Source organism: Varroa destructor, unplaced genomic scaffold, assembly GCF_002443255.2.
Source record: "Varroa destructor unplaced genomic scaffold, Vdes_3.0 BEIS01000006.1, whole genome shotgun sequence".
NCBI classification, from domain to species: domain Eukaryota; kingdom Metazoa; phylum Arthropoda; class Arachnida; order Mesostigmata; family Varroidae; genus Varroa; species Varroa destructor.
Genome location: NW_019211459.1, coordinates 10,964,474 through 10,990,942, shown reverse-complemented (window position 1 = coordinate 10,990,942; position 26,469 = coordinate 10,964,474). Strand labels below are relative to the sequence as shown.

Below are 26,469 nucleotides of genomic sequence, written 5' to 3'. Positions count from 1 at the left end.
AATATTTACTCATTGACCAAGCTAAGCTGAAGCTAACTTGGTATGATGCAATCATATATTCAAGTGCCACGGATACAAACGCAAAAGCGTCATACAAACAAGTGATCAAGCTAATTACACACAACCTGAATCGTAGCAGAAAAAGGAAAGTAAAAGGACAAAAAAATTAGAATAGTATGAGCTGAAATGTATAGTAGTTCACACTGAGGCTTTGTGACAAAGCTAAATCATCACACCAGCTTGTCAAAGAAGGGAACATATGGGCCACTGATTTCAACACTGCAGCAAGAAAAATTTCAGTGCTCTAGCTGTTACATAATATATATATATATATATATATATATATATATATATATATATTACGTTCGCATTTAATCAAGCTATCTCGACTAGTTGACTTGTGCCAAATTTCTTTGGGAAAACTTTGGGATGATCAAAAGTTTTGCAATTATGCGCAAAAACAGGTCTGAGGCTCTCATTAAGAAAAAAAAGCCCTTAGGCCTGTTTTTGGGAAGAATAGCAAGTTTCGACAGCTTATTTTGCTTTCTGACATTTAAGTTTTTTACGCAGTATTAGTATGCAATGATTGCCTATTTGAAAAATATACGCGTATTTTCAATCGATTATCCTCTGTTTTATTATTTGGCGAATACACATATATCGGTTTCGTCAAAGTAGTACTAATTGGCTCTTCTTCAAAAAGAAAATTTATTATTATGAAAGAACTAATTATATGCCTTAATATGCATTAAATAGCTAGAACTAATATAGTGAATATTTTTTTTCTATTTCAATTTTGCTTTAATTTTTTTTAAATTTCAATTTGTATTTCATGAATTTTTTTATATTTTTCCAGGTATTCAACGTATTTCAATCTACAGTTGCGAAATTACATGTTGATGGTCCAAGTTTGAGCGTGCGACATATGGCCTTGTCCAGCCTTGATTCCAGCTCAGAAACTTGATGTTAATAAGTACACTTCAATTTAAATCGTGTATGTTATGCTTTTAATACAAGATCTTTTTATTGAAGAGTACAGCCTCGGTAAATCTTATAAGCCTAAACATCTATTCTGCTAGTAAAACCACCTTTGTAGGTTAAGGCAGTAGCAACCAACTGAACCCAGCGTCCGTAAAATATCCTTACCATAATGTTATATACAAAGCATTGGAAGTGGTAATGATAATCCGTCTTCATTTTGTATCCCTACTAAGTCCTTCTACTGTTTTCAGTCTTCGAGCCAACGAAGTCGACAGATCCCTAGTATGTGGCGTTACGTTCTGTCGATTTGGATAGGTGATACGTTATTGTAAGAGAACAAAGTCTCCGTCTCGTAACAAGTTTGCGAACAGCTTCTGCCTGTCCTTTGACAAGGTATCCGCCAGCTCGCAAAACATGTATTCAGTTCAAACAGAATGCGTTCATCCGAACCGGTGACTCCTCGTTGCTGTAGATCTTAACCACGGCAGCAGCAGCGGCAGCGACAGCAGCGCCGCTAGTGACGGCAGGCATAACGGCCATGTGAGAACACACTGTGCGATCGACTCTAGGAGAGCGAACAAATACTACTTGCTACCCTCTCTTCTTCTACGCTCAAGAACTTCTCTGTTAATGGCGCTGTTTTTGCCGCTTCTAGAGCTTGAGGCTGTTTCGCCTTTTCTATGTTACTCTGTCCGCACATTAGCGTATGGGCCGTTGTTTCCGATGTAGCGGCTTCATTGTGGACTACTGATTTTGTGGAAGGGAAAAACTTTTCCTTTCGCTCATTGTTTCAGCAATAGATCTGATTTGTATCGAGTAGTCGTCGCGGTCAGTCGTACGCGACTTCGTTCGCGGGCAGGATCCGGATAATGTTATTTTGAGTGTTTCCGTTTAGTGATCGCGGTAGAATCAGAACGAAGAAAAAGAGCTGATAAGAAATTTACTAGCTTATAAATTAGATTTATTCGCAGCTCTATGTAATACAAATAGGATAAAGATCTCTTCCAGGTTGCTGTTTTGGGTAGCGGCCGATTCCCTAAGTGACAATTTTCCGCGCTAATACAAACAAATTTTTGAAGAGCCAAGAAAATTAGTTGTTGGACGGTAACTGAATCTCATCTCTGTGTCCTTCCGCCTGTGCGCCGATGCCAAGTAAACGTTCTCTCTTGCTGCTATCACCACTACTGGCATGACATTATTCAGATGATTAGCCTAGCCCTGTAACGTTTGGCGGGCACTTCGCTCCCGTCGAAGCCGTCGAAGCTTATCGGATGTTTCAACTAGTAAAGCCATTTGATAGAACGCTGCTTGGCGGACGATACCGAATTCGATGAAAAGTTAGAACTGCAGTCTAAGCTTTTTTCTTCTTTGTTGTTAAACACTGCCTTTGGATAAAATAAATTATTGCAAGAAAAGCTGTCGCAGACACGTAGCTCATCTGAACAACCGCTTCCGAGACCCCTGGCTGATATGTGCTCGAAATCAGGTATATCTGCCAAAGCGACTTTTTATATCACTAAATCTGCTTGGCGTCATAATACTTTCTTGTGTTCGAGAGTGAAACCAATTTTAAACCTTACTTACTAATTTTCTGATCGATTCGAGCTCTCATCAAAAGCAAATGAGAACATCGCTATAGGTCTACGTCAGGTGGTGTTCTAATACTCTCTCCGATCATAATGACAGATCTGCCTGCGGATAGATCAGATTCGAGGACAAAGAGGCCATATCTATTGTGATACTGTCAATACACTAATGAATATGTTCACAGTACCCACACAAGGCCCAAAAACAGCAATACTATGCTTGCGTAGTAAACGTATTAAGATTGAGGAAACCAAAGGTTAATGAACTGTTGAAGCAAACGAAACGCATAAATTTGACGATGAAATTCTTATCAAATAAGTTAGCAGCAACTATCCAATAGTTCTTTTCTCTTTGTATTAACTGCAAGTGTGAGTAAATCGGTTACGTCGAGCTTTAATGAACTTTTACTGCCTTGTCTAGTTCGACCTTCAATACATCCTACGTATGGTCAACAAAAAAACAGAGACGTGCTCCAGAGTTTGTGTCTTTGTTTATTAAATAGCTTATGCGTATTCATAGCTTACGGCGCAAAATTCGAAGTGGTTTTTTTGCGGCATGGACGACGTCTAGTTCGGTGCGGCAGGTGTCACTGACTGAGGGAAGCGAGACCTCAAGCACGAAAATACGAGCTAAATAAGGCGAGAACTTAATCGCCTAAAAAAGTGGCGAATTCGGCGAAATCTATTGCAAATTTAAGTTTTGCAAGATGAGTGCGCCGATGATAGACAATTCGTGGAAAAATCCGCAGTTTCGGAAAAATGTGCGCTCCAAAATGTAAGTGACAATCAATCAATGAGCCAACTTCATGAAGCCAACCCGCTTTGAATGACTATTTTGTCTGTGATTTAATGGCCCATTCCGTATATATCTGTAGAAATCGTATCGGTATCGAGCGTACATACTAAATAACATTCTACTGTCCCTGATAACAATAACAAAGTAGCTATAATTGTGAAATGCGCTTACATTGAACTACTTATTATAAGTTAGTTAATCATTATAATATTCTCGAATGGAAACAATATTGTTGGTGTTTTGTTACGCGATGGATATGCATTTATCACACCTGACGAAAAATTTCCCATATGCTCACAGTGAAGACGCTATTCGGAGTTCGCCTAATCCGCAATATAAAAACGCAGGCGACATGGAAAACCACGCGTTCAACAAATCGGTCACAAAGGTAAGGGCAAATAAATTCCGGCATTTGAGCGGAACATCCATAGCAGTATTACTATGCTATGCGGTCATGTGAATTATTGTCAAGATTGAAATGTTGTCGAATAATATTATATTTTATGCCCCTACTTATTACTTGAATAGTAATCACTTAATTCGCTAGCCAAGCAGTCTTTATTTTTTTTTAAGTTAATTTTTTTTTATACTATATGCCCTTCAGCCAATATTTAACCAATACTGCTCGTATGCCAAATTCAAATTGGATTTACCGTAACTGTATATCGACAATGTCATCGACCATTGACTTATTCTAATAAATTAATGGATCTATGTCCGACAACAGCAATATATGCATTGAAATCACCCTCGACCCAAAGTAGGGCCCCAGTTCCAGCCACCTATTAAAATGTGTTCCTTTTCCTATGTGCACGTATTTCTTGGCTTGTGTCAATCCTTTTAGGATCAATACCTATCGTATGTTGCTCGCCTGATAATACATATTCGGGAAACCGGTAAGTGTAATATAGGCAATTTTGTAAACACGTACAGTTTGAAACGACAAATCGCTTGAAGGAGAAGCTTATAGAGTTATATAAAATAACAATCTTATCGTGTAATCATTTTACGTGTGGCATAGCGTACATATCTTGTCTATACCGAAAAGCATGGCTAGACCTTGAAATGTACGTGTGGTAGAAAACGCTTGAATTTCAAAACATTTCCTAGTATTAGAGGCGCGTTCGCTAGAATCGGGAGAGATTACTGCAGTTGAAATTGCACGCAGGCGCAAAAATAGAAATCGCAATCTGGAAATTGCAGGGAGATGGTGATCGCCGATGCCGTCAGAAAAGTTTTATAATATTACCATTTAGTTTGTTCTCCCGAAAAATCCCGCTATAAAATGTGCCATTTTATGTTAGCAATGAACATACATCTATCATATTTTGGTGCGACATAAACGAATTAATGTAATCAACTGCCAATTCTATAGAGCGAATTTTGAACGTTTAGAAAGATTGACTGGTTATCACCGTAGCAGTTTTTAGGATCTTAAGTTCCTAGCCAAGAAAAGTTTTGTCAAAATAGGAAAGACACATTGCTCCTCATAGCATGGATCGTTTGAGTTTACCTGTTGAGTGGTCATCTAAATTGGGTCACGCAAATACCTGAATTCGTGTTTGGACCAGGCCGTACTGTTATATTTCAACCACTTTTATTATCCTATCGGTGCCTATGATTTGACCGGAGAATATTATTCTGTGATAGAAAATGACCAACCGATAAGCTTAACGTGTCTCATGTTAAGACCTTTGACAAATGCGGCCTAAGTTAAACCGTGCATTCGGTGTGCGTATCAGCGAACTGTGTGTTCGATATTCATTGTAATGATTAAGCCGTACAGATGTAATCTATTTGTGTATGTCTCTGATTAGAAAGGCACCCGTTACACAATGCACATACAGCTGAGTATGTGTATCGGTAAGTGATGTACACGGGCCAACGGTTTGAGTTCAAACGGGATAGTGTGCGGTGGTGCAATTTTAAAATTGTGCATTTGTGCCTTTACGGTGCTTGAACCATTCGGGTGTGATATATTTTTTAATTTACTTAAACTACCATTGTACGTAACTAGTCTTTGGTACAATGTATGCACTCGACTTTACACCAGTAGTTACGTAGGCCTTATAAAACAACTCATCTAACAAATAAGCTCTATAACAGAGTCGATAGTATCAAAAATTGGTGCGTAACACTAGAATTGTATCTTGCTGCTACTTCAATTTCGGCTAGGTTGTTGAAAATTGTGTCAAACAAGTCTCCGTATTGTTGGAATTTTCGGCAGGTTACTAAATCTTTTTGACGATTTCGAGTCCTGTCTGCAACGACGTTGGCCGACCAGGTTTTACTATATTTACTACAACTATATTTACGGCTCCTCTATTCATTTGATCTCACATCTCGATATCCCCGCTAGCACTTTGGCCTTACAACAATTATCTGCAGCCTCTTACGGCACTGTTATGTTGGTTGTCCTTTTAGAGATTAATTTGTGTATCTCTTGATCTGGCTTTTTCCTTTGGCTGCCCTTGTCGCCAGACGAGCAAACTACCATGAACTGTAGTTATATTCGTGCATTGTTTGTAGACGTACTGACATTGTTTGCAGACTTCAGTCGTTTTACTATTGCTTATTATGCGCAGCAAACATGAAATTCAAGCTAACTAAAATACTACGTTAGTCAGATTACTTGATGATTACGCCTAATGGCTTTTTTAGGATGAAAACAAGAAGAGCACTGAAAACTAACTATAGATATTGTAACCGAAGCGTTTTGTGATTTTATGACAAAACGACAGGAATTCGCTGGGTAATAGACTTCAGGTAGTCGTGAAGCAGAGGAGACCTGTTAGGTGTGGTACATAGCTTGAAAGATAGTTAAGAGCGATAAGATAACCGGGGCAAAAGAACAGAATAAATGACACGAGGCTAGACCAGGGGAGCGTTGATTTATCGGAAAATATTGTCAATTGCATTCTGCTTTGCTCAGGATCAAAGGAAAGATTCTATAAGGTGGCTTTGGAAAAGTCGTAGAGTTCGTAAACCCACCGGGCGCCCACCAGATAAAGTTTTACTTGTTGTAAGAAATTTACGAAGATACGACCCACTTACATTTTAATTGATCTGAAACTAAGCAGAGCAGGTAGAGAACTTTTTTTTGTTTATTCATAAAATGGGTACGTTAAACATTTGATATACCGTTAATTTTGAAAACGCATCTTATTTAGAACCGGTGTATGGATCGTTTGACATAATTTTTAGGCACTGTGCTTGTGCTCCTGATTGTTTGTCAGAGTTTGAGTGAGGTTACCGCATCCGATCCGTCCTCTGAAATGCAGACTATACCATTAGTATCGGCTTTATTTATTTTTGTTTTTTTTTTTATTTTTCGTCTTCTTGCTCACACTGCCAACGGTCTTGTGAGATTGTGGTAGCTTCTTGAAGCTTCTCGTCATCTCATCCGCCATTACAGTCTTTACAGGTTCTCTTCATATTGCAAACGTCTCAACCGTTTCAGCACTTCACTCCAGTTTTGGCTTCAACAGCTCTTTTATTTCGGGTTTTATCGTCCGTTTGCTGTTTTCTCACTGCATATGAGTGAACTTCCTCAGATGGTCTTACTTGCTCCTTGGGAGCTGGGCCTTTGTTCTCAGTTATTAGTGCCCTGCTAAGGCGTCGTTCCTCCCAATTCGTTAGCTGAGAGGTGCACGAGTACTGCCCTCGCCCAATATCTGTCTACAACTTGTTCTGAGACAGGATTTCTTCGGATGGCCCTCGCTTGATCGTCATCACTGTTGTTGTTATTGATGATCGTTTCTTGGACAAGCGGTGCATTTTTCGGCGAAGCTATTCCAGGTTCATCGTTGCTTCACAGCCGACAGCAACATTCGTAGCTTCTAACACTGTTCTGCAATGAATGCAGCCGGCTCAAGATGATCCGTTTTTAGTCTGCTCCGAGGTGCCGCGTCACATTTCTCATTCGGTTAAAGCTGTCTGAACTAGTTGCGGTAGTAAGGGTCAATTGTCAGCTCTATAAACAGTGACTTAAAAGAATTGAAAAGATGAACAATATGCGGCACGACCATGCATTTATCGATCAGGGCAAATTAGTAATATTTAAGCGATCTGCCTTATTGTTATAATATTATGGTAGCATTAAAGTAATCACCGACGAAGTTTAGCTACTGCTGGTTCTGTAATTTGCTTTCGCTCCGTACGATAGCGAATCTATCTATTAATAAGAGCTCATCTGATGAGTTAGTGGGTGAGAATCAACGTGAGTCCACTTTCTTTCTTCCCCCTTTTGTCTTGTTTTTCTTTCTACATACATATGAACAGTTCTAGTTTTCTCTAAGCCATGATAATCGTCAAGTGTCAATCAGACGGTTATTGCTACTGTTGTAACCACTGGCAAAGGCAGTTCTACAGCTGTTGGCGCCGCTACCGACGTAAATAGCCGCCGATGCCGCTTCAATTCCTATAGGCGGGAACAGAAACCCGCGCCTGTGCCAAGCAACATCAGGCCGACCAACTGTCGGCTGGTCATTCCTCGCTTTCTGCGTCCGTACGTCGATTTGACTGAATAACGGGGAGCTAACAGCAACAGCAGCAAACAGAATCTCCTCCGGTGTGGATTTGCTGCTGTTGTTCAGATGTGATAGATAGGATGGAACAAACTTATTGTTGGTGTGACCGCCAGGCGGCCATCGCTCGTATCGCTAATACTGCTGTGAGAGCAATCGCTTCCTAAGCCGAAACGGCGTTGATGCGGTGCTCACCGCTGACAGCTGGTCGCAAGCGGCTAAGAAAATTGCAGTTGTAGCGTAGCATCAGTGCAATAGCGTTACCCACGGTGGCACCGGCGTTGATCGCTGCAGTAGAAACGATGCGACAACCGTCGAAAGCAGCATCGCAGAAGAAACGATACGCAAACAGACACGTACAGATGTGCACATGTACAGAGTCATACCGACAGCGGAGGGAACGGTGCTGACAGTGACCGCTGAGAGCGTGACAAAGAGAGGGGAACAGGCAGCCTAGCCGACACCACATCGCTGCGGATACCACAGCAGCGACGACGACGACGACGACGACAATGACAACAAAGCCTTCATCGTTTCCGCTGAAGTAGCATAGAATCACTGTTAGTTAACGATGTCGTTGTCGTCGTCGATATCTTAGATGCTTTTAGTAGCTATGATTGTAATGTGGGTTGATGATGCTGACGATGCCACTACCTTCCTTAATTTTTGCTGGTAATGATGCTGCCGTCAGCAGTCCAGTTGTTCCTTTCCCCTTGTACCCTTCAAGGTAGCAGTAGATATTGCAGGCGCCATCATGCTGTTACCGCAGAACTCCGAAATCTAGATGACAGCAGCTACAGCAGGAGTTATAAAAGCAACAGCTACAAAGATAAGAAAATTCTCGCTTAAGTTACTATAGCTTCATTACGCCCGCCACTGCTGCTGTTGTTACTGAACGCGACCTGTCGTCAGCCTTATCGCAACCGCCAGCGTCGACGGGGCTGCTACTATTGCTGCTAGCCACCGATGCTGTAGAGTTCTCCGCCGCTCCGCGGCCACTACGAAAGTTACGGCAGCGACTATTGCGATAGCAGCAGCGTACGGGTCTCGTCAACACTGCACGGACGCACCCCCTTCAACATTACGGCAACTCTCTCCAACATTCGTACTGCCCTCCCTCAGCGTTGTTCACGCCATCAGTTGTTGTTACTGTGGCTGTTGGAACTGCTGCTGCTGTCGAATCATTGTCGTTTGTTGCTTCGACTCTGGTAGCCATTTGCTTGGCAAAGCCTTCTCTGTAGTTGACGGCAAGCCCTTTATGAGTAGTAGCGTGCTCAGAGGGGGGTGACAGTAAATGGGAGCAGCAATGATAGTGGTAACAACGGCACAGGTTCTGAGAGAATTCGATCGTTGCTTCTTACGAAATTGGCCAGATGAACTTAGAGGAAGGCTAGCATTCAGTTAAACGGGAGACAAACCCGTATTCAGTTATACATAGATAGAGATTGCGATGGGACGAAAACCGAAAGAGTGTAACATTGTGTCGAATCTACAGAATCATATAGAGTGTCAGCAACGACCATTGACAATATTACTGCTACTATAATATTATTACTGTGACAACTGCTGCTGCTGCTGCTGCTGTTATCATTTAAACACACGTACATGATCGGAGATCATATAAGCGACGACTAAACGATCGAAATGTTTATACGAACGAGTGCTCCCAATAGCCAATGGACACCGTTGTGAGTGCAATGATGTTCGCCGTCGGATGTGTATTCCGGTGTTCGGCTTATTGCGAGTGTAAGACAGTGGAGATCGAACGGGGCCGGCTGAAGACCACTGTGAACGTATAGTCCCCAGCATCGTTATGCAATGCCTTAGGTGCCAGAGTCTTGATACTGCATCGACGCGTTACAGCGTTTTCATAGCGACGTCTTAACGCAGAATGAAACACTCCAGAGGGAAAAGACACCATTAGAAAAAACGGCAGATCAGAAACATGACACATGCACGTTCGTACATCTCAATGTTTGTATCGTGTGCAACCGATCGGTACCATAACGACACCGCCACAGCAACGAGTTTCTGTCGAATGATTGATTCTGTTTGAAACTACACCACGTGCTATACTAAACAGGGAGCGCTATTTAATGATCATGCTTTACCACGATTGCTTCTAATAATCTTATTAGCTCAAAAAGGCTCGGCTCTATCTGGACGTTCAGAGCCCAGCCAGTGGGCGGGTTAGCAAACCGATTGAATAACGCTTGAACGCATAGGTCGGTGTCAATTTGGCAATTCGGATTCGACTCATGGACAAGATGCGAATGGTATTGCAGCGGGACAATTTTGCTTGTTGTCAGGTGGAGTAGTGACAATTGTACCCAGGGAGCCGCGCAAAACGTTGGCGTTTGTGCAGCTAGCGGAGGAACCTGTACAGTGATTTAGGTGATACGGAGTGATCTGTAATGCGTACAATAGTGTAGTTCGTGAACTCGGATGTTTTCTCTCGGATCATTTTGAACGATGCTTCTAACTCTTTGACAATTAAAAACACGATTTCAAGAAACCATATGAAAATGAAAGGCAGATCGATTTCATCGTCACTCCGTGATTTGTGGCTTACTGCTGCATAGACGTCTGTCTCTCCAATCCAGCAGTGACAACTTCACTCAACCACGAAGTGCGGCTTGCCCCGTAACTTCGCACTCCATCCCGCTATGATGTCTAAAATCATTTACCTCTTTCTGTCAAAGGGAACACATCATCAGATTACTACTCCTAAACAGTCCCCTTCCGTCCTCGTCAGCAGAGGGAATCAAGTGCTAGCAAGGCGGTCACGCAACAAGTGCACTTTACTCGCCATCGGCTGCGATTACCCAATAAGGCCTTATGCGTTGGATGTATCAATCAGAATTAAGAAGTTACCACAGTTGAAAACACAGAGAATAATGCAGAACCATTTAATAATGTGGTACCCTACATTAACTACCACCATCGACGGTGACAGTTCGTAGCGAGGGTGAAAAACGGAGATAAAGCTAACAATAGGCAGAAAAATAGGACTGCTGATTGAAGCGTTCCACTAAGTCGTGACAGATAGCACAATGAACTGGAACTCGTCCGAGGGAACCGGGGCAACCGGAGGCATGCCTACAGTATCCGTATCGATTTCAGGCCAGGGTGCGACCGGCCGTGGCCTTCAACTGACCAACGCGACCGTCCATTTGAACGGATCATTTGGGAGCACTTCTAGTGGCCGCGGAACACAGGTGCAGGGAACTCAGGGAACATTTCGGCCCCCTGTACAGCAATTGCATTCATATCAACAACAGCAAAATTCACAGCAACAGCAAATAACGCTAACAACTAGGGGCCAAATATCGACGTTGCCAGTGTCCCAACAGTTGGGAAGTGGGGGAGGCGTTCGTGGATCAGGTGGACACCCGAATGTTTCCGCTAGCGTAAGCCAGCAGCAGCAGCAACAACCGAATCAAGGGGGGCAATACGGGGAGCCGACGCTGCTAAGTCTCCTAACGTGTATGTGCTAGTCCGTAGGATCTGCTCATTTGATGTGTGCAAAAGATAGAGTTATTTTTCCGACGGCCATTGCTATTCTAACCGTTAATATCACTGTTGTGTATCTGTAAGTGGTGAAAATTCGTTTATACATCCATTGAAATGACAAAAACATCAATTGGTCGTCCACGGTTATTATCTGTTTTCATTTAACATCATGAAGCACACTCAAGGGAACAATGTATATATATATATATATATATATATATATATATATATAGACAGCGTTTCTATAATGATTGAAGGACTCGAATATCGCAGCATTCCAATAGTTTTAAATAACTATAAATCTTTGTTATGCTATTTATATGGTATATTTCACATATCTGTTTACAATAAGGCCCCATAATAAGAGCCAACTTCGCTACTAACACAAAACAATGCCACCCGATAACAAGGTCACGCGGGAAATAGCACGGTGCAAACAAATGAGTACAAATTGTTTTAGAATACATATGTGCATCGAATGATGGGCGGATCGTGAGATAGGTGATGCGATGTAACACACAATTAAGGACGCGGTTTGTTGGAATGTTCATGATTTTCTGACTATTATAGAGATGGTACTATTGTTTCAAGTCCAATGAGCTTTTCATGTAATAAAGGAGGATCTAGAGTAACATCAGGGCAGTCAAATCGATGTACCAAAATGAAAATTAGGTGCGCGATTGATTTGCTTTGATTGCCTTTACCTACACGCTCTACAATACATTTCGTTGATCATTATATTCCGATCGATGACGAATAGGAATATAGTGTCACCGGCAAACACTATAGATCCTGTTTTAATTCCTCTAACTAGCACGTTAAGTATAGAGTTAAAGATAAACTGGTCCGTTTGAGTATACCAAGCATGGCAGCGCGCCGTGCTGAATACTCCGTTAAGTGTCATTTATTTCCGGTTAGTTCGATATGGAGCAAAGATTAGAAGAACATTGCTTGAGCTGAGATTTGAGCAATCGGGTCAACTACTGTTGCGATCTGGATAAGAGCTTCTGCACATAGCTGTCCAGCCTGCCATCTCGCTGTGACGTAGTTGCATGGCTATGCTTAGGCTGGACGCTTGTTGCGCGGCATTTTCAAAAATTAAGCTGTATCGTGTAGATCGAATATTGTCGATGCAATTACGCTAATTGTCAGCCATTGATGACAGAATGGAATTCAGCCTGTGGATGTATCAGCTCTTGCTGTCATCGTGTAAACAATACAGATGCCATGGTTGAAACATTGGCTAAACACGTTGGAGAGTATACGGTGAGTCTTTTTTTTTCTGGGATATGGCGTAATCTTCCACTGACACTGGGTTTGTGGTGTGTCGACGTTTGCTGACAAAGTGTGCCGTGCGTAATTCTTCTTCTATGGTCAAATGGTGCTTGTTTAATGGTGCCCAAGTCAAGCTGGTTCACTTTATATATAGCTGTTTATAGGTGCTCTCCCCATATCTGCCATTTATTCGAACCGTAGCGTTTCTGCTTAGGATGGATAATCGACTGTGAGTAAATTTGCTCTAATATTGTGACTTCCTACTCTCTAGATTTTGCATTTTGATGATATTACTATATAACTGTTAGGACTTATCTGCCCTGACCGTGTCGTGTGTATCCGAACGGTGCGAAATTTAGTTGTTTGCTGGAATCTTAATAATTAAAAAGCAGATTTGTAGCTATGCGTATGCAGGCATCACTATCGTACGATCTCTGTTCGACTTTAGTTAGTTTCGCATGGAGTATCTCGATTGACCGTTACAGTGATCGCTATGGAAATCAATGCGTGTTGACACAATTTTCGATGATGTCCAGTACGGTTCCTTATCGAGAGTTGGGTTTAACGTAGCAGATCGAAGCGGCCAAAACGATAGCTGATCAGAACTAATAAACACATTTCATTATGACGAACCGCAAAGGAGTATACGCGTATCCTTTATATATAGTATACTACAATGGCTACTCATGCTTTGTCGTCAACGTGCAGAACAACAGGAAAATACTCACTAGTCGACTTACTGATATGAAATCAATAAAAACCCCATATTACCATGTACGAACTTGTGTACCTACACTAACCAGCGGTTCAGGCCCAGAATCAATCACCATTAAAAGTATTTTCGAGGGACGCGACCGTGCTGACCTATTTTTGACGCTGCTCTATCCGATTTCAAGACGCTGTTAGTGTTCGATTCGACACCTATTGTATGGCTGTATAGTATTTTAGCACCGAGTAATTTACCGAGTAATTGTTGTCGTTGCCCCCGTAGTCTATCGCTGTCGTTAGCGTATTCTCCGTAGGGCCAATCACATATGCCAGGCACCAGTTTATAGTCAATGCCATCATAACGATTGTCGAGATTAGACAGTTATTCCAACAAACGCGCCGTGCGCCGGTCACCACTCCTGACTGCTATTGCCACCACCATCTGTCTAACGGCAATCCCGTGATAGTGACGAAAATACAGAACCTTCACGAGATTACTAGGTGTAACAGTGTGCCTCGCTCTACAGAACTTTATTTTGGCAATCACATATAATATATACATTCTCAATAAGTAACGATGTTCATCTCAATCGTTTCGACTAATTTATGACAACGCATTTAGCAATAACAAGATTGATTTTTTTTTACAAATCATCCAGTCATTAAAAATCAGGTAATTTCGAGCCCAGTCCGCAGTTACTGAGTAGGAATTATAGTGTTTTTTTTTTAATCTTACTTCCGAATTAAAAGAATAGTTTTTTCAAGCGTATTAATTAGTTTTTAAGTGAATTAAAAATTCAAGTAGTCTTAATTGAATCTACACGTCATTGGATAACGGCGTGAGCAAGGCTTCTTAGCTCTATACTGCAGACGAAGCGAGCCGAGGAACAGAACGTCTCCAATTACTTCGAACGACAGTTCTCCTTTTCGGTAGGACGAAACTAAACTGCTTTACTTACGCGTCATCAGCAGCGACGATTTCTAGATCGTTGACATGTATCGTAATATCGAAAGGGTCAATAGCCACCATCAAACACGAATGTGTAATACAAAATTTTGGTCCTAGTTCGTCGTTTTTCCAATGGGACATATTTGTAGACCTAGGTTGTAATCGATGACGCTCCATCTCAGTGAGTGTTATTGACAAAAAAAAACATATTAAGGTACAAGCAGATCAATCATAAGTGATGATTTGCCTTTTAGTTAGTGTATGTGGAATGCGCAACCACAGATGGCTGATATCGTTCGCTTTAATGACGAAACTTCGTTTTTCGTGAACTTATCCTTGCTTGGTACAAATTATTTGGTTCTTCTTTTTTTTTGATTGATTATAGGCTATGTAGGTACAATAGCAATGTGCTAGATCTGATTATTGCCGGTACACCATTAATCGAACACAAGGCTCAAAAAGGTCCATAGGATCCGATCGGAATAAAACTGGAGTATTAAGGACTATGAAATAGAAAGCCAGTTTAATTATTTTCTTGTGAAACTACTAAAAATGTCTGGAAAAATCGCTTAATTTGAAGTATTTTATTCTACAAGATGCTCAAAAACAGCAGTGCTTGTAAAGCTTTCAGCAAGATTTCCAGAAGTTTTGAGAGGGACTTTATCTCCGAACATGCCAGAGCTGGTTTCGAAGGTTGAACAATAAACACTTCAGTCTTGGCAATGGCGAAATATCTGGCGACTCTTCCCTGCTGAACACTGGCATTTCACTACGGACGATCAACCGAGGCCCAGCAGCAGGCATTTGAAAAACTTAAAATAACCAAAAGGCAATGAACTGATATCTCGAATCTTTTTATGTCGATTAGGAGGAAGGTTTTCCGATCGTTCAATACAGAATTCTAAATCTCTTCTAAAAATATAAGAGGCTAAAGGACATCGCCTTCAATTCTAGCAAGAACAAAACGAATCGATATATCTCACGCTCCATTGTCGTAACTAATTAGCCGATGTTGAGTGGCGATTTCAAGCCTATGTCGTGATTTAAAAGTCAGTTAATTAGCTGTAGGTAAGGTGAATATAGCCATCATAAAGCTTTCTAGGAATAGTCGCGCTAAATAGCTCTAAGTCGATGTGAATTTCCCTGTTTCTGAATCTAGATTTACCTCTAGATATAGGACGAATACCGATATTCACCTCCTTTCGCATATTCTTAAATTGCGATTCAATCTAAAGCCGCGTTCGTACATTGTTCCAGTCTTTGGTCATAGAAGCTAACGGCTGTTGACTGATCAATATTCCGGTACACGGCATAGCTCTTAATGGGAAACATGCTTAATCGTTTCGAATAACTTCGAAAATCATTATTGGGATTATCTTCACGCATAATCTATAGTAAATAAATCTAAGCTCTTAAAGTCGGGAACATAACAATAATTTGGAGCGATGGCTGGACGACTTTAATGTAAAGAAATTTCAATTAGTTCAGTGGGACATTTTGCAACCCATTCTTCAATACCTCGTCGGTTACTGAATCATGGAGTGGTAGCTAGTATTAGATTTTACATTTTCATTTATATGCATTCCTAAAATATTTTCCAATTCGTTTATGGTCTTTGTTATGATTATTTGTATTTCCTATTTAGGTTTTTTAAATGCACTGATTCTAGCTGAATTTGATCAATTACAGATTCAAAAAAGAATCCTGGTTCTATCAATCCAGGAGCAAATCAAGGGCCGGGCCCTGGAAGTCAAGAGGGTGTCGGTCATGGGGGGCCCCAAGGCGGACCCGATCCCATGATGGCGCTCCAGACAATGACAAGCCAGCAGCAGCAACAACAGGCTCCCCTTCCAATGGGCGGAGGTTCTATGGGAGGTGGGAGTGTTATGGCTCCTGGGGGTGTTATTGGTCCTGGAGGTCCTATGGGTCCTGGGGGCCCGATGACTGGAGGACAAATGGGTCTTGGAGGCCCTATGGGAGGGGGTCCCATGACTGGTGGCTCTATGGGCGGCGTTCCCATGGGTCCAGGACAAATGAGAAGTGGCCAATTGGGAGGTCCGTCTGAAATGATGCAGGCGCAACCTCAACAACCAAACAATCCCCAACAACCAAATAGTTCCAGCGGACTTAACCCAATGGCAATGCAGACGCCACGTCCCATGATGATCAGTCAAGGTGGCGGATCCATAAATCCAATGATGATGAATCAGCAAATGGGAAGTAACGTACGTTCGTCACAACCCGCAAATATTGTTGGACCTGGTATTGGCACCACAAGCCAGGGCATGGTCGTTATGGGTGGGGCCCCGCAAGCCAAGATGCAGAGACCACAAATAGCCCCTCAACAACCACAGAATACCATGGTAAGTATTTAGAATAAATCATGCGCCATTAAAATCAACGAATTGTTAAAATGCAGTTCGCAAACGTAACCTGACAAGAACTGCGACACCTCAATGGTTAATTTCTTTTTTGTTTAGGAATTTATCTGTGCCACATAATGCTCTTTTTATGTTTCACCTTCTACATCATCTAAACGTAAATATTTACACAGAATATCGTGTTATTGGGGGGATTATTAAAAGGGATGCTTTTTAATCTGGGATATACCCCAAAGCGTTTTGGCTAATGGTAGGTAGGTTTGTTATGTTGACAGTGGTGCACCATGATTGAATATCGCGTCCTAGCCTTATTTCGGATCCACAAACGCTATCAAGAGATTGGTCTTAAGCGTCTAAGCATTAAGAGCAGTTAATACCAGTTTCTTCTAATGCATTGCCATGGTAACGATAAACATGCGACCACCGTTGGTTAGAATTTCTGCGTTGGCAAATGGTGACCATGGCATATGTTTACCATGCTGTATCACGGGTTTGTTGGAGAAGTGCCAGATAAGTCCAGCAAGGTCTACCCTGTCTGGACCTTCTAAATAAGGTAGGTCCTCGATGCTATATCGAAGAGATGATTTCAAGAAATTGCTCACGCGATCAAAGTAGCTACTGTTATGAAAGGAGTATGCGTTCCTGAATAATTCCTGAATCCTTGTAAAACCACTTGTCAATTTCAGGAACAGTATTCAATCTCTAGTCATAGGCTGTGCTTAATGGTTACAAACGCCTGACTCCAGTAATCTAATTTTGTTATCAATATAACATACTAAAAAAATTGTTTTCGTGTACTGTTGACAGGTCACAGGTCAGGGTCCAGTACAGTCTCCCATGGGCGGCTCGCTATCCAAGTAAGTTCTACAACTGCCCAGCTATTATCTAGCTATACTATATAGTTCTGACAATTGAACGGGTGTAATTGCTCTCTGTAGATTCTGATACATCTTAGAAGACAGAAACAGTGTCATGTATCTCTACATATAGTCTTATATTAACAGATAATTAAAAAGTGATCATTTATCATCTATTGTATCGGCTAATGTGTGTTGTTTCAACAATTTTTTTTCGAAGTGCACATGTCGACACATACTTCACTGAAGCTTAACCATTACGCTAACAGTTATTGTTGTGTTTCTATCGCGTTATTAACTCTTTGGTACTTTGTATTACAGCCAAATGACAGGATCATCACCAGCTGCTTATGCGCATTCGCCGTCGCCGGTTGGGGTCGGAAGCCAGGGTGGCTACCTCCGAGCGGGGCAGGTCGGTGCTCCTTCACCAGGATCCGCTCTTAATGCCCCTATTGGCTCGGTGGCTTCGCCTGCCGGCTCGCATTCTCAACAGCATCCACAACAGCAACAACAGCAGCAATCGCAGCAACAACATGGTCCTGGAAGCCATGGTCTGGTTGGATCTGCAGGAGGTGTCCCCGGTCGCAGCGCCGCCGAGGAACAGGTCTATCTCGATAAACTCAAACAACTGAGTAAGTACATCGAGCCCTTACGCCGAATGATTGCGCGCATCGATAAGGACGAAGATCGCCAGAAGGATTTAATACGGATGAGATCACTGCTAGACATCCTGTCGGACAGCAGTCGCCGATGCCCAATGGAGGTTCTTCTGAAGTGCGAAGGCGTCCTCGAAAAGCTCGACCTGGGTCCGTCAGTACCTCGAGATCACATCGGCCATGTGCCATCGGTAACCTCGATGGCTCGGCTACAAAACGATAATCTTTGGCAGCCATTACTAGACGCGATCAACGCGAACATCAAGAGTCCTATGTTCAATCATACTTTACAGCGGGTTTTCGGCCCACCAATTACGATGCTGACCGGAGCAGCATATTTACGTTCAGCCCCTTCGCCACCATCGTCTCCGCCGGTGAAGCGACGTCGTGACGACATGGTCGAGATTCCGGATGTGCTTCAGGGCGAAATCGCCCATTTAGATCAGAGATTTAAGGTGCAGCTTGATCCGGTTCAGCATAGCGGGTGTCGCACTGTAAATCTCATTTGTCAACTAGGTAAGCTAGTAGAATTGGTATCGAAAATTACGCAAACATATATCATAGAATATTCGTTTACACCGAAATTGCGCGGGGCTTGTAAATGCTTGTTGAATGATGTGACTAAAAAGAAAGCTTTGTCTCCAGTTTCGCCAATTTTATTACTATGATTATAGTGTGCCAATTAATCTTCAGTGGTTTGTGGCAAGCCCTTTTCTCGACCCTCCTTAGATATAACGTGCACTTGAATCGCTGATATCCTCCCCAGTCGAGACTTGTCTGTATCAGCGCAATTCACACTAATTTATTTTCTCTGGTTCCGGCGACTTATGCTGTTTGGCTGTAATACAGACGACAAGACGCTACCATGTGTCCCCCCGATCTCCGTTGCCGTCCCCGAAAATTATCCAGATCATCCACCGCGCTGCAATGCCAACCGGGCTCAATACGCAAGCACATCATTCCTGTCCGATATATTGGATTCTCTTAGTTTGCACCTGAATAAGATGCCATCGCAGTACTCAATCACGTCACTACTCGACACGTGGGAAATGTGCGTTCGACAGATCTGCAGCAGTGGAAACAGCAGCAGCAACAGCAGTACAAACCAAGTTACGAGACAGCAGCAAGCGATCTCCTCTTGAATATAGTGAACTTGCAGGAAATGACTTATTTTGCATGAAAAAAAAGTATCGGTATCGTGCGACTTACACTCGGCACGACGAGAGGAATAATGTTCACATTACTACAAAGCGACCTATGAGTTACATAAGAAGTGATGTGATATGGTACAATCAAATGCGTTGCGAAATGAGGTTCTTAGACGATGGCTGGACATTGAAAGGAAGCTGTCTGGTAAAGTGAAGTGGCCTTTTTCATAGGCGTTCCCGATCGGCAACAATGAGTCTAGGAGACATACTGCCTAAAGCTAATCCATCGAGCAGTTAATTTCGTATTCAGTATTAAAAATTTGGAGGGTATTCAAAACAGTGACGAGTCCCACATTCGAATTGTTGCCGAGTTCACAACATGACTTCGACATGACTTTTACTCGTGTACAAAATATGTATATATACCGTTGAAACCAATGAAACCCTATCCAGTAGTTGAAACAGGACAACGTTTATCCTCAGAGCTTGAAAGCTGTTTGTGGGATCATATAATACTAATAGCACCTAACACAACCACTATGAACGTTTCTGACCTGTAAAGTTATGTATAATTGATATCTTTTTCATTTCTCATGGTGCTCCTTAATAATAGCTATGCGCCCAAAACCATTGTACAGGCGTTTTTACGTAGAGACAGGCACGAAAAATCGTAAAAAATAACTCTTTTTTATTCATGCAGATTGTGTAGTTCGTGTCGTCGGCGGGACTCGAAGCAGCAGTCACTGGCTTTTTTCGGTCAGAGGCACTCTTGTGTATATATCTGTGATTATTAGTTTTAGTTTACCTTAATTGTTTCGTCTATAGTAGCGTTGATCGCCATCACCCAGTTCAATTAAGGTAACCACAAAGCTAGAATAACGCGTCGTCCTTTCTCGTTCCGGCACGCTGACGAAAATCTTTTTCAGCCTTTGTCGCGTAGCTCATTTTGTTGAGCGAATCCAGCCGCCATTGGCATCGGCCAACATATACATTCTATCATCTCACAACGTGAGAGTAAAATTACCACAAATTAGCGTTTGTGCCTTCTGAGCAGATTTGGAGTGATAGACCGCCACGAACTCCTGGCTCTCGGCATTCATTAGGTTACTGTCGCAAGTGTGCCATGAAAACGATGTTCCAACCGCGAGTGTAGAACAGCATAAATCGTACCGTCCACATCGGAGTTATGCGTAGTGGGCGCGTCAGTGCAGAAGCTACATTCGCTCCCTGATCGTAGGCGTTGAATCTACTATTTCTAGGTCGACTGCTGGTACGGTCCGTAATATGTTCAGGCTTCGAGCCGAAACAACGACGCCACCGAGTCCAGCTGCACGATGGCCCGAAGATCGTTTTCCATAAAATTAAGCAAACAATATATATAGTGAGCGTATATGGATTTTTAATGGTAATATAGAAATCGCACCTAAGTACAAGCTAGCACAGCGTACATAGCTTAAGTTACGCACTTCGCGCAAAAACACTAATAGCAGCATAATAGTGATTAAGAAACACTCTTTTTTTCTCTCTCTCGATTGCGACACTTCAGTTCCTCACTTCGTGATTTTCAGATGCGGGGACAGAAGTCGATATTCTTAAGCTGTGCAGAACGACTATGTTAGAGCAGGAATGGGACAGAATCGGCGTAAAGCGGTGCCCTCGCATTCGCTGCTGCTTCTAGCGAACAGGCAACACATCAAGAGTGGTTATCTTTATAAAAATACCAATCTAACTAAAATATACTGAGAGTTAAAATGAGCTCAAGAGGCGGCTGACAATAAACTACAGACGATACCAAAATGAACCTTAACACGAGTTAATATATGCTTAAAAAAAGGTTTTGTATTCATTAATCTATTTAATTAGATTGCCAGTGGGCTATAGTTGTTGATGGTTAATTGGGGGGCTCAAATTTAAAATTCGATCAAACGGTAAAGATGATAAAATTAGTCGACTATATTAGCTATTGTCATTTTTCAGGTAAACCAAAAGCGCCAAAAACAAAACGAGCTATATCTGTCTATCAGTGATGTTTGCTTTGAGTGTTTTCAGTGATGGAAACTTTGTTTTGAAAAAGACATCTAATGACCCCGAAGGGTTTAACGACGATGCACAAAGCTACGATATGTATTTCTCATCTAACATTGTACACTCAATCATTTCTAACAGCCTTTTCCATGGGATGCTGGTTCTATAAGCAGAACTGCGTGAACAGCGATGAACTGTACGGCATCTGAACGTTTCCGACTCTGTTCGCCGATTCAATTGAACCTTTATCCAAGGAGACAAACGTGCATATGAGGGGTCAACAGTATTACTTTTGTTATGACGCCAATAGTATCATATTTTTATGAACAAGCCAAATCAGTTATACCGGACCTAGTAAACCAGTGCGTTCCGTAAGTTGAGGAGTGATAGATTACAGAGCACATAACTTGTCTTCGTCGTGTCGTGCAGAGTTATAGACGCAGTATGGGGCATGGTGTTGGAAGAGGCTCATCATGGAGGTCGTTTTGCCTGAGTATATCGGTAAATATTACCTTTTCTAAATGATGGTTATGTTCAATAAAGTTGACTTTTTTGTCCGACTCCTCAACTGTCATATTTATCAAAAATGAACAATTTAATTCTTAAATCACTGTATGAATAAGAGAACTAATAGTCATGTTAGATAGCTGACAAAAGCAATTACTATCCTCCAGAGCACCTACAAATTAAAGCAAAAATCAAAAGTAGTTACTGCCCGCTCTCGCAACATTTTTTTCATTAATTTTCAAAACAAATTTCCTTTTTTGCCATAATTATTCTATTATCAAATTCGGTCTGATCGTAGACATCATTAAATAATTTTCACAGCAAATAAAGTTTCTTTAAGAGATTTAAATACTTCCATTTACTGACACATTGACGCATGATGATATGGAGGATGAGTAGGAGTCTAACTTCAGCCGACTCAGCCCCACAGCTCTGTCGGAAGCTCCGAGTCGCCCGCACATGGGTAGAATACTGTTTGCTGGCATAGAAAAAAGCCACATGAATGCATCCATTCGCTTGTTGATGTTGGGGCCCGTCCGATCAACTCCGGTCCAGAGTAAGTCAGATAGCTCCATCATCTCATCGGTCACTGTGCTAAAACATCTCTCAACTCGGGGGCACAGTGAATGCTCAGTGTCAGTGGATCGATAAAGTGAAATGTGCGCTGTGGGAAAAACGTTGCCTTTTTGATTGCGCCAAAATTTGTTCGGCTTTCGACAATCTGTTGGTGTACGTAAATCATGTTTTATTTAACTCTGTTTGAAGTTATCTTTTACGTGGGTGTATAAGTCTGTATTTATCTCTGCGCGTGTAACAGGCTACTTTAGTTGAAACAGAAGTAACTGAATTTCTAAGATTTTTAAGTAGCTTTGCATTCCCAATTTCTAAAACGTAAAGAAAGGTTTCTAACGTTTCTAATCATACGTATTTAGATCTAAACGTTCTTTTTTTGTAATAACTAGTTAACATCGAAACCGTTCTTGTCTCTTTGTTGGTCATATTTTACTGTTTTACTTTACTAATTGAATAAAGTATGGGCCTATGCTAAATCACTAAAAGTCTACTGAGTGGGTCGTGTAGAACTGTAGTTCTTATAATTGTTGTACACTTATAGGTTTATCTGTTAATTAGTTCTTAAGGCACATTTATTTTGTGTGTACATTTGGCGAACATCGCTTCTTTTCATCGATTATAGGCGCAGTTTGGTCGAATATTGTTTTTTTCAGGTTTCAAAGCGCTTAAACAAGCCTGTTAACTCTTATTTCGCTAAAATATACACACACACTGGCATGTATAAACTACAGGAGACCTCCAAGCGCATATGCCTGGTCGCGGCAGATGTGATTACTTACCTCTATGGTACTTCTACAGGCATTACAAGCCAAAGCTTATCCGCTCAGGAGGACTGTTCAGAGGAGCTTGTTTTTAGCTGAAAACGATATAAACGAGCATGAGTGCCGAAGACGACGACCCCAGCTTGTGGAGAACACCGGCTTTCCGGCAAAGCATCCACTCAAAAATGTAAGTAATTTACCTTCTATTCTAAGATTCTACATGAACTAAAGTTGCAGGTGTATTCTTATTTCATCTATTGTTTTCAATTTCCTTTGTAGCTTTTAACACGACAGACTTACTAAATAAAAAATAAAAAACTGACTGTTATGCTAGGTTTACTCTATAATTTGTATAAGGAAAATCTTTTTCATCAGTTTTCTCAAGAATTTTAACACGGTGAGCGCTACCATAAAAAGATATCTTTGAATAGAATAAACAACAAAAACTGTGATTTAAATCTTTATGGTTATTGTAGTGAAGAGACAATTAGGGCATCGCCCAACACTCAATGCAACGACGCGGCCGAAATGGAAGATCACGCCTTCAGTACCGCCACAACAAAGGTATATAGAAGTTTCGAAATGTTCTATTGAACGGTCCGTCAAATGTAGTTTCTCAATATTATGGTATTAAAATTAAGTAGCGTTTAAACATATTTTAGTTGAACGTCACTTCATAGAACGTTTTATGAGCTTCGTTTAATTTGTCGAATAAACATATAACTTTGCAAGGCATTAACCAACTAGTGGCATAAATCACATATTATTATTACATACATCTTCACTTTTTATCGTTTGTCATTGCTTACAGGATCAGTACTTGTCAATGGTGGCCTATCTCATGGATTATATTAGTAAGTAGTATGAAGGTTACCACTCCACCCTTGTTATTACGATAGAAGGATGTTCGCCATGCTTCGGAAGGGTCTTGACTATTGCATAGTATTATAGCTAGAACATAAGGCAATCCGGTAAAGCAATTAATGCACGGGTCTTCATTAATCAAAAAAATGTATCGGTGTGTACTGATATTTTGTGAGCACTTACATTACGACGTTAACGTTCTTGTTTTTCGAATTTATGCAACAGGAGGTGATTCGGAAAGAAGGAGTGCTCCAACAAATGAAAATTTATGGAAAACACCTGCTCTTCGAGAAAATGTCCGCGCAAAAATGTAAGCGATATTGCAAATGCAAAAGAAGCTTTTAAAAGTTTAAGTAAATCGTACAAAGCGTTGATTCGTTTCCGTTTCTCAATGAGAGTTCAGAAATCCTAACTAGGTCGCAATAAAGTGTACTCTTGTAACGACTCGAGGCCAGTCCGTAACTTAATTATAACATAGTTATCATAGCTTCGAGCTGCTAAGGCGCTTACAGTATTCGTCATTATCGAATAAAATAACTAGAAACTAATTAAAATTTGGGCACAAATAATAAAAGCAAAAAGTGCTAAGGATGCTTATAGTATAATTATTGCACTTGGAGCTGAAGCCGTGGTAACTTAGCGGATTGCCATCCTGCTGACTGGACTCACAACTCCGCGAAAACTAACAGATAAACCTTTTGCGCTCGACTTATATTATTCTGACCTCGTAAATTTTGCTGGCTCTTTACGATCAGCTCTTATTAAATTTAGCGCTATGACTAACTGCTGTTCCAGAGAGTGGGCCATAAGAAATTCTCCCAGCCAGTCATACGAGAATGCTGTTGAAATGGAGAATCAAGCATTCATGCGATCGTCGACGAGGGTATGGACTGTTAAGCACACGACATGAAGGGACCCAATATCGAACGAATTTATTATAACCAAGACATACATTTTCTCACTAAATAGTTCGTTATATGTTGACTAAGTATCTCTAAAATGGCTTTTAATCATAAATCTTAACTCTAGCATAGTTTATATGCTACCACTCTTTATCTTTTAACTGCCTGATCATTCGTTCCGTTCTGCTTACAGGAGCAGTATCTGTCGTATGTGTCTAGGATAACAAAGCATATTCGTAAGTGACAAATTTCGTGATTAGGGTAGTCTTGAGAGACTATTGTTTTCAAGAGTATTGAGAGACTACAGTTGGCTGTATATATCGGAAGAAATTAGCCAGACACGAAAATTGTGCTTTTCATTATGTAAAGTCGTCTATGACAAATAGTAATACAAAGCGAACGTAAAAAGTGATATAACGTTCAGGTAAAATGCAAAACAAATCTGAAGACAAGAGCTTCATTTCTCAGTCATATGTCTCCCTATAGTTAGATGGTTCTTCAATGCCTATTTTAGGGGGCGATACGGATGAGATCAGCGACCTCATATTACGTGAATTGGAACAAATAAGCTCGTCGACGAATGGTGATCGTTGGAAGACTCCGAACTTCAGGCGGTTAATTTGCTCGAAAATGTAATTGATTTTTGCACCTTGTCATTATATCTTGTTATTATTATTATTTTTACGAAATAACAACGTAAATAACTTTAGTCCGCATTGCCGAACGGCCTGTCAAAATGTATTTGAACTTCCATGCGCTTCGAAGACATCCATCTTTGCAGGGAACATTTCTGCGGTTCCCGATTAGTGATCTGGCTAGCTTGAGCCAAATCAGGTTTTTTAACAATAGCTTCGGCAGAATTTCGAAAAAAAAAAGTGAGTTCTATGTTTAATGGTGCTTCTCTGCTCTCGCTATTTGCAGAGACGAAGCAATTAGGAACTCACCAAATCAGCATCGACGAACAGCGGCTGATATGGAAAATACGCTGATAAGCCGGGCAAAGTCAAAGGTAGGAATGAAAACCAACGAGAAACATCTCTGACATGATATGAGAGAATTATGTTTGGCTTAAAATCATGCCCAGTTGTTTTGGAGCTATAAGTAGGATTTTTCTTTACTGCTTTGTATTTGTTGTTTTCCACTGTTTTACTGAGCACGTTTATATCGAAACTGTAAGAATTTATTTGTGATTACAAAAACGTACGCCATATAAAGACCGAAGGACTTTATTGATCCTCTCTCGTGCAACCGTATTATGAAAGAGGTATGGCAGGCAGCTGGCGGTGATTAGTGTGTATTCTATCCTGTATTAAGCAACCAATTTTGTGTGTCGATTGCGTATACTTCCAGGAAGAATATTTGTCATTTGTGGCTCGCCTTGTAATTCGCATGACAGGTAGGTAAAGAGCCAGCTGGACTGCTCGAAATCGTTCCTTTAGGCGTCCCTTTAATGCTGCACGA

At 41.3% G+C, this 26,469-nt stretch overlaps 2 protein-coding genes across 9 annotated transcripts in view; both read left to right on the top strand.

Moving 5' to 3' along the window:
• Positions 1-1,561: 1,561 nt before the first annotated feature.
• On the top strand, positions 1,562-21,961 carry LOC111252532 (mediator of RNA polymerase II transcription subunit 15-like). Of its 6 annotated transcripts, none has more exons than XM_086992136.1 (8): positions 1,562-2,318; positions 3,088-3,342; positions 3,664-3,751; positions 4,208-4,259; positions 16,024-16,697; positions 17,523-17,572; positions 17,894-18,744; positions 19,078-20,007. In XM_086992136.1, the coding sequence occupies exons 2-8, from the start codon at positions 3,275-3,277 to the stop codon at positions 19,368-19,370; spliced, it is 2,076 nt and encodes a 691-aa protein (XP_086848262.1). In that variant the 5' UTR covers positions 1,562-2,318; positions 3,088-3,274; the 3' UTR covers positions 19,371-20,007. The 6 variants fall into 6 exon arrangements, with proteins under 6 accessions (XP_086848262.1, XP_086848261.1, XP_086848263.1 ...); XM_086992135.1 differs by having other exon boundaries at positions 1,562-2,467; XM_086992137.1 differs by lacking the exons at positions 1,562-2,318; positions 3,088-3,342; positions 3,664-3,751; positions 4,208-4,259 and adding an exon at positions 5,184-5,226.
• LOC111252533 (uncharacterized) overlaps positions 21,772-26,469 on the top strand; it is a 19,367-nt gene continuing 14,669 nt past the window's right edge. For all 3 annotated transcript variants that reach the window (XM_086992141.1, XM_022810630.2, XM_086992140.1), the window contains exons 1-11: positions 21,772-21,902; positions 22,299-22,637; positions 23,280-23,429; positions 23,719-23,806; positions 24,054-24,096; positions 24,332-24,416; positions 24,902-24,989; positions 25,202-25,244; positions 25,523-25,640; positions 25,930-26,017; positions 26,359-26,404. In XM_086992141.1, the coding sequence (XP_086848267.1) occupies positions 23,359-23,429; positions 23,719-23,806; positions 24,054-24,096; positions 24,332-24,416; positions 24,902-24,989; positions 25,202-25,244; positions 25,523-25,640; positions 25,930-26,017; positions 26,359-26,404 (670 nt within the window). In that variant the 5' untranslated portion in view covers positions 21,772-21,902; positions 22,299-22,637; positions 23,280-23,358. The remainder of the gene's footprint in view (positions 21,903-22,298; positions 22,638-23,279; positions 23,430-23,718; positions 23,807-24,053; positions 24,097-24,331; positions 24,417-24,901; positions 24,990-25,201; positions 25,245-25,522; positions 25,641-25,929; positions 26,018-26,358; positions 26,405-26,469) is intronic.

Bases quoted from the DNA above. Each gene is read 5' to 3' on its own strand.
- LOC111252532 (XM_022810629.2), top strand. From the start codon at position 10,943: ATGAACTGGAACTCGTCCGAGGGAACCGGGGCAACCGGAGGCATGCCT. The intron at 11,376-16,023 runs GTATGTGCTAGT...GATCAATTACAG, and splicing joins GCTGCTAAGTCTCCTAACGT to ATTCAAAAAAGAATCCTGGT. The intron at 18,745-19,077 runs GTAAGCTAGTAG...GCTGTAATACAG, and splicing joins AAATCTCATTTGTCAACTAG to ACGACAAGACGCTACCATGT.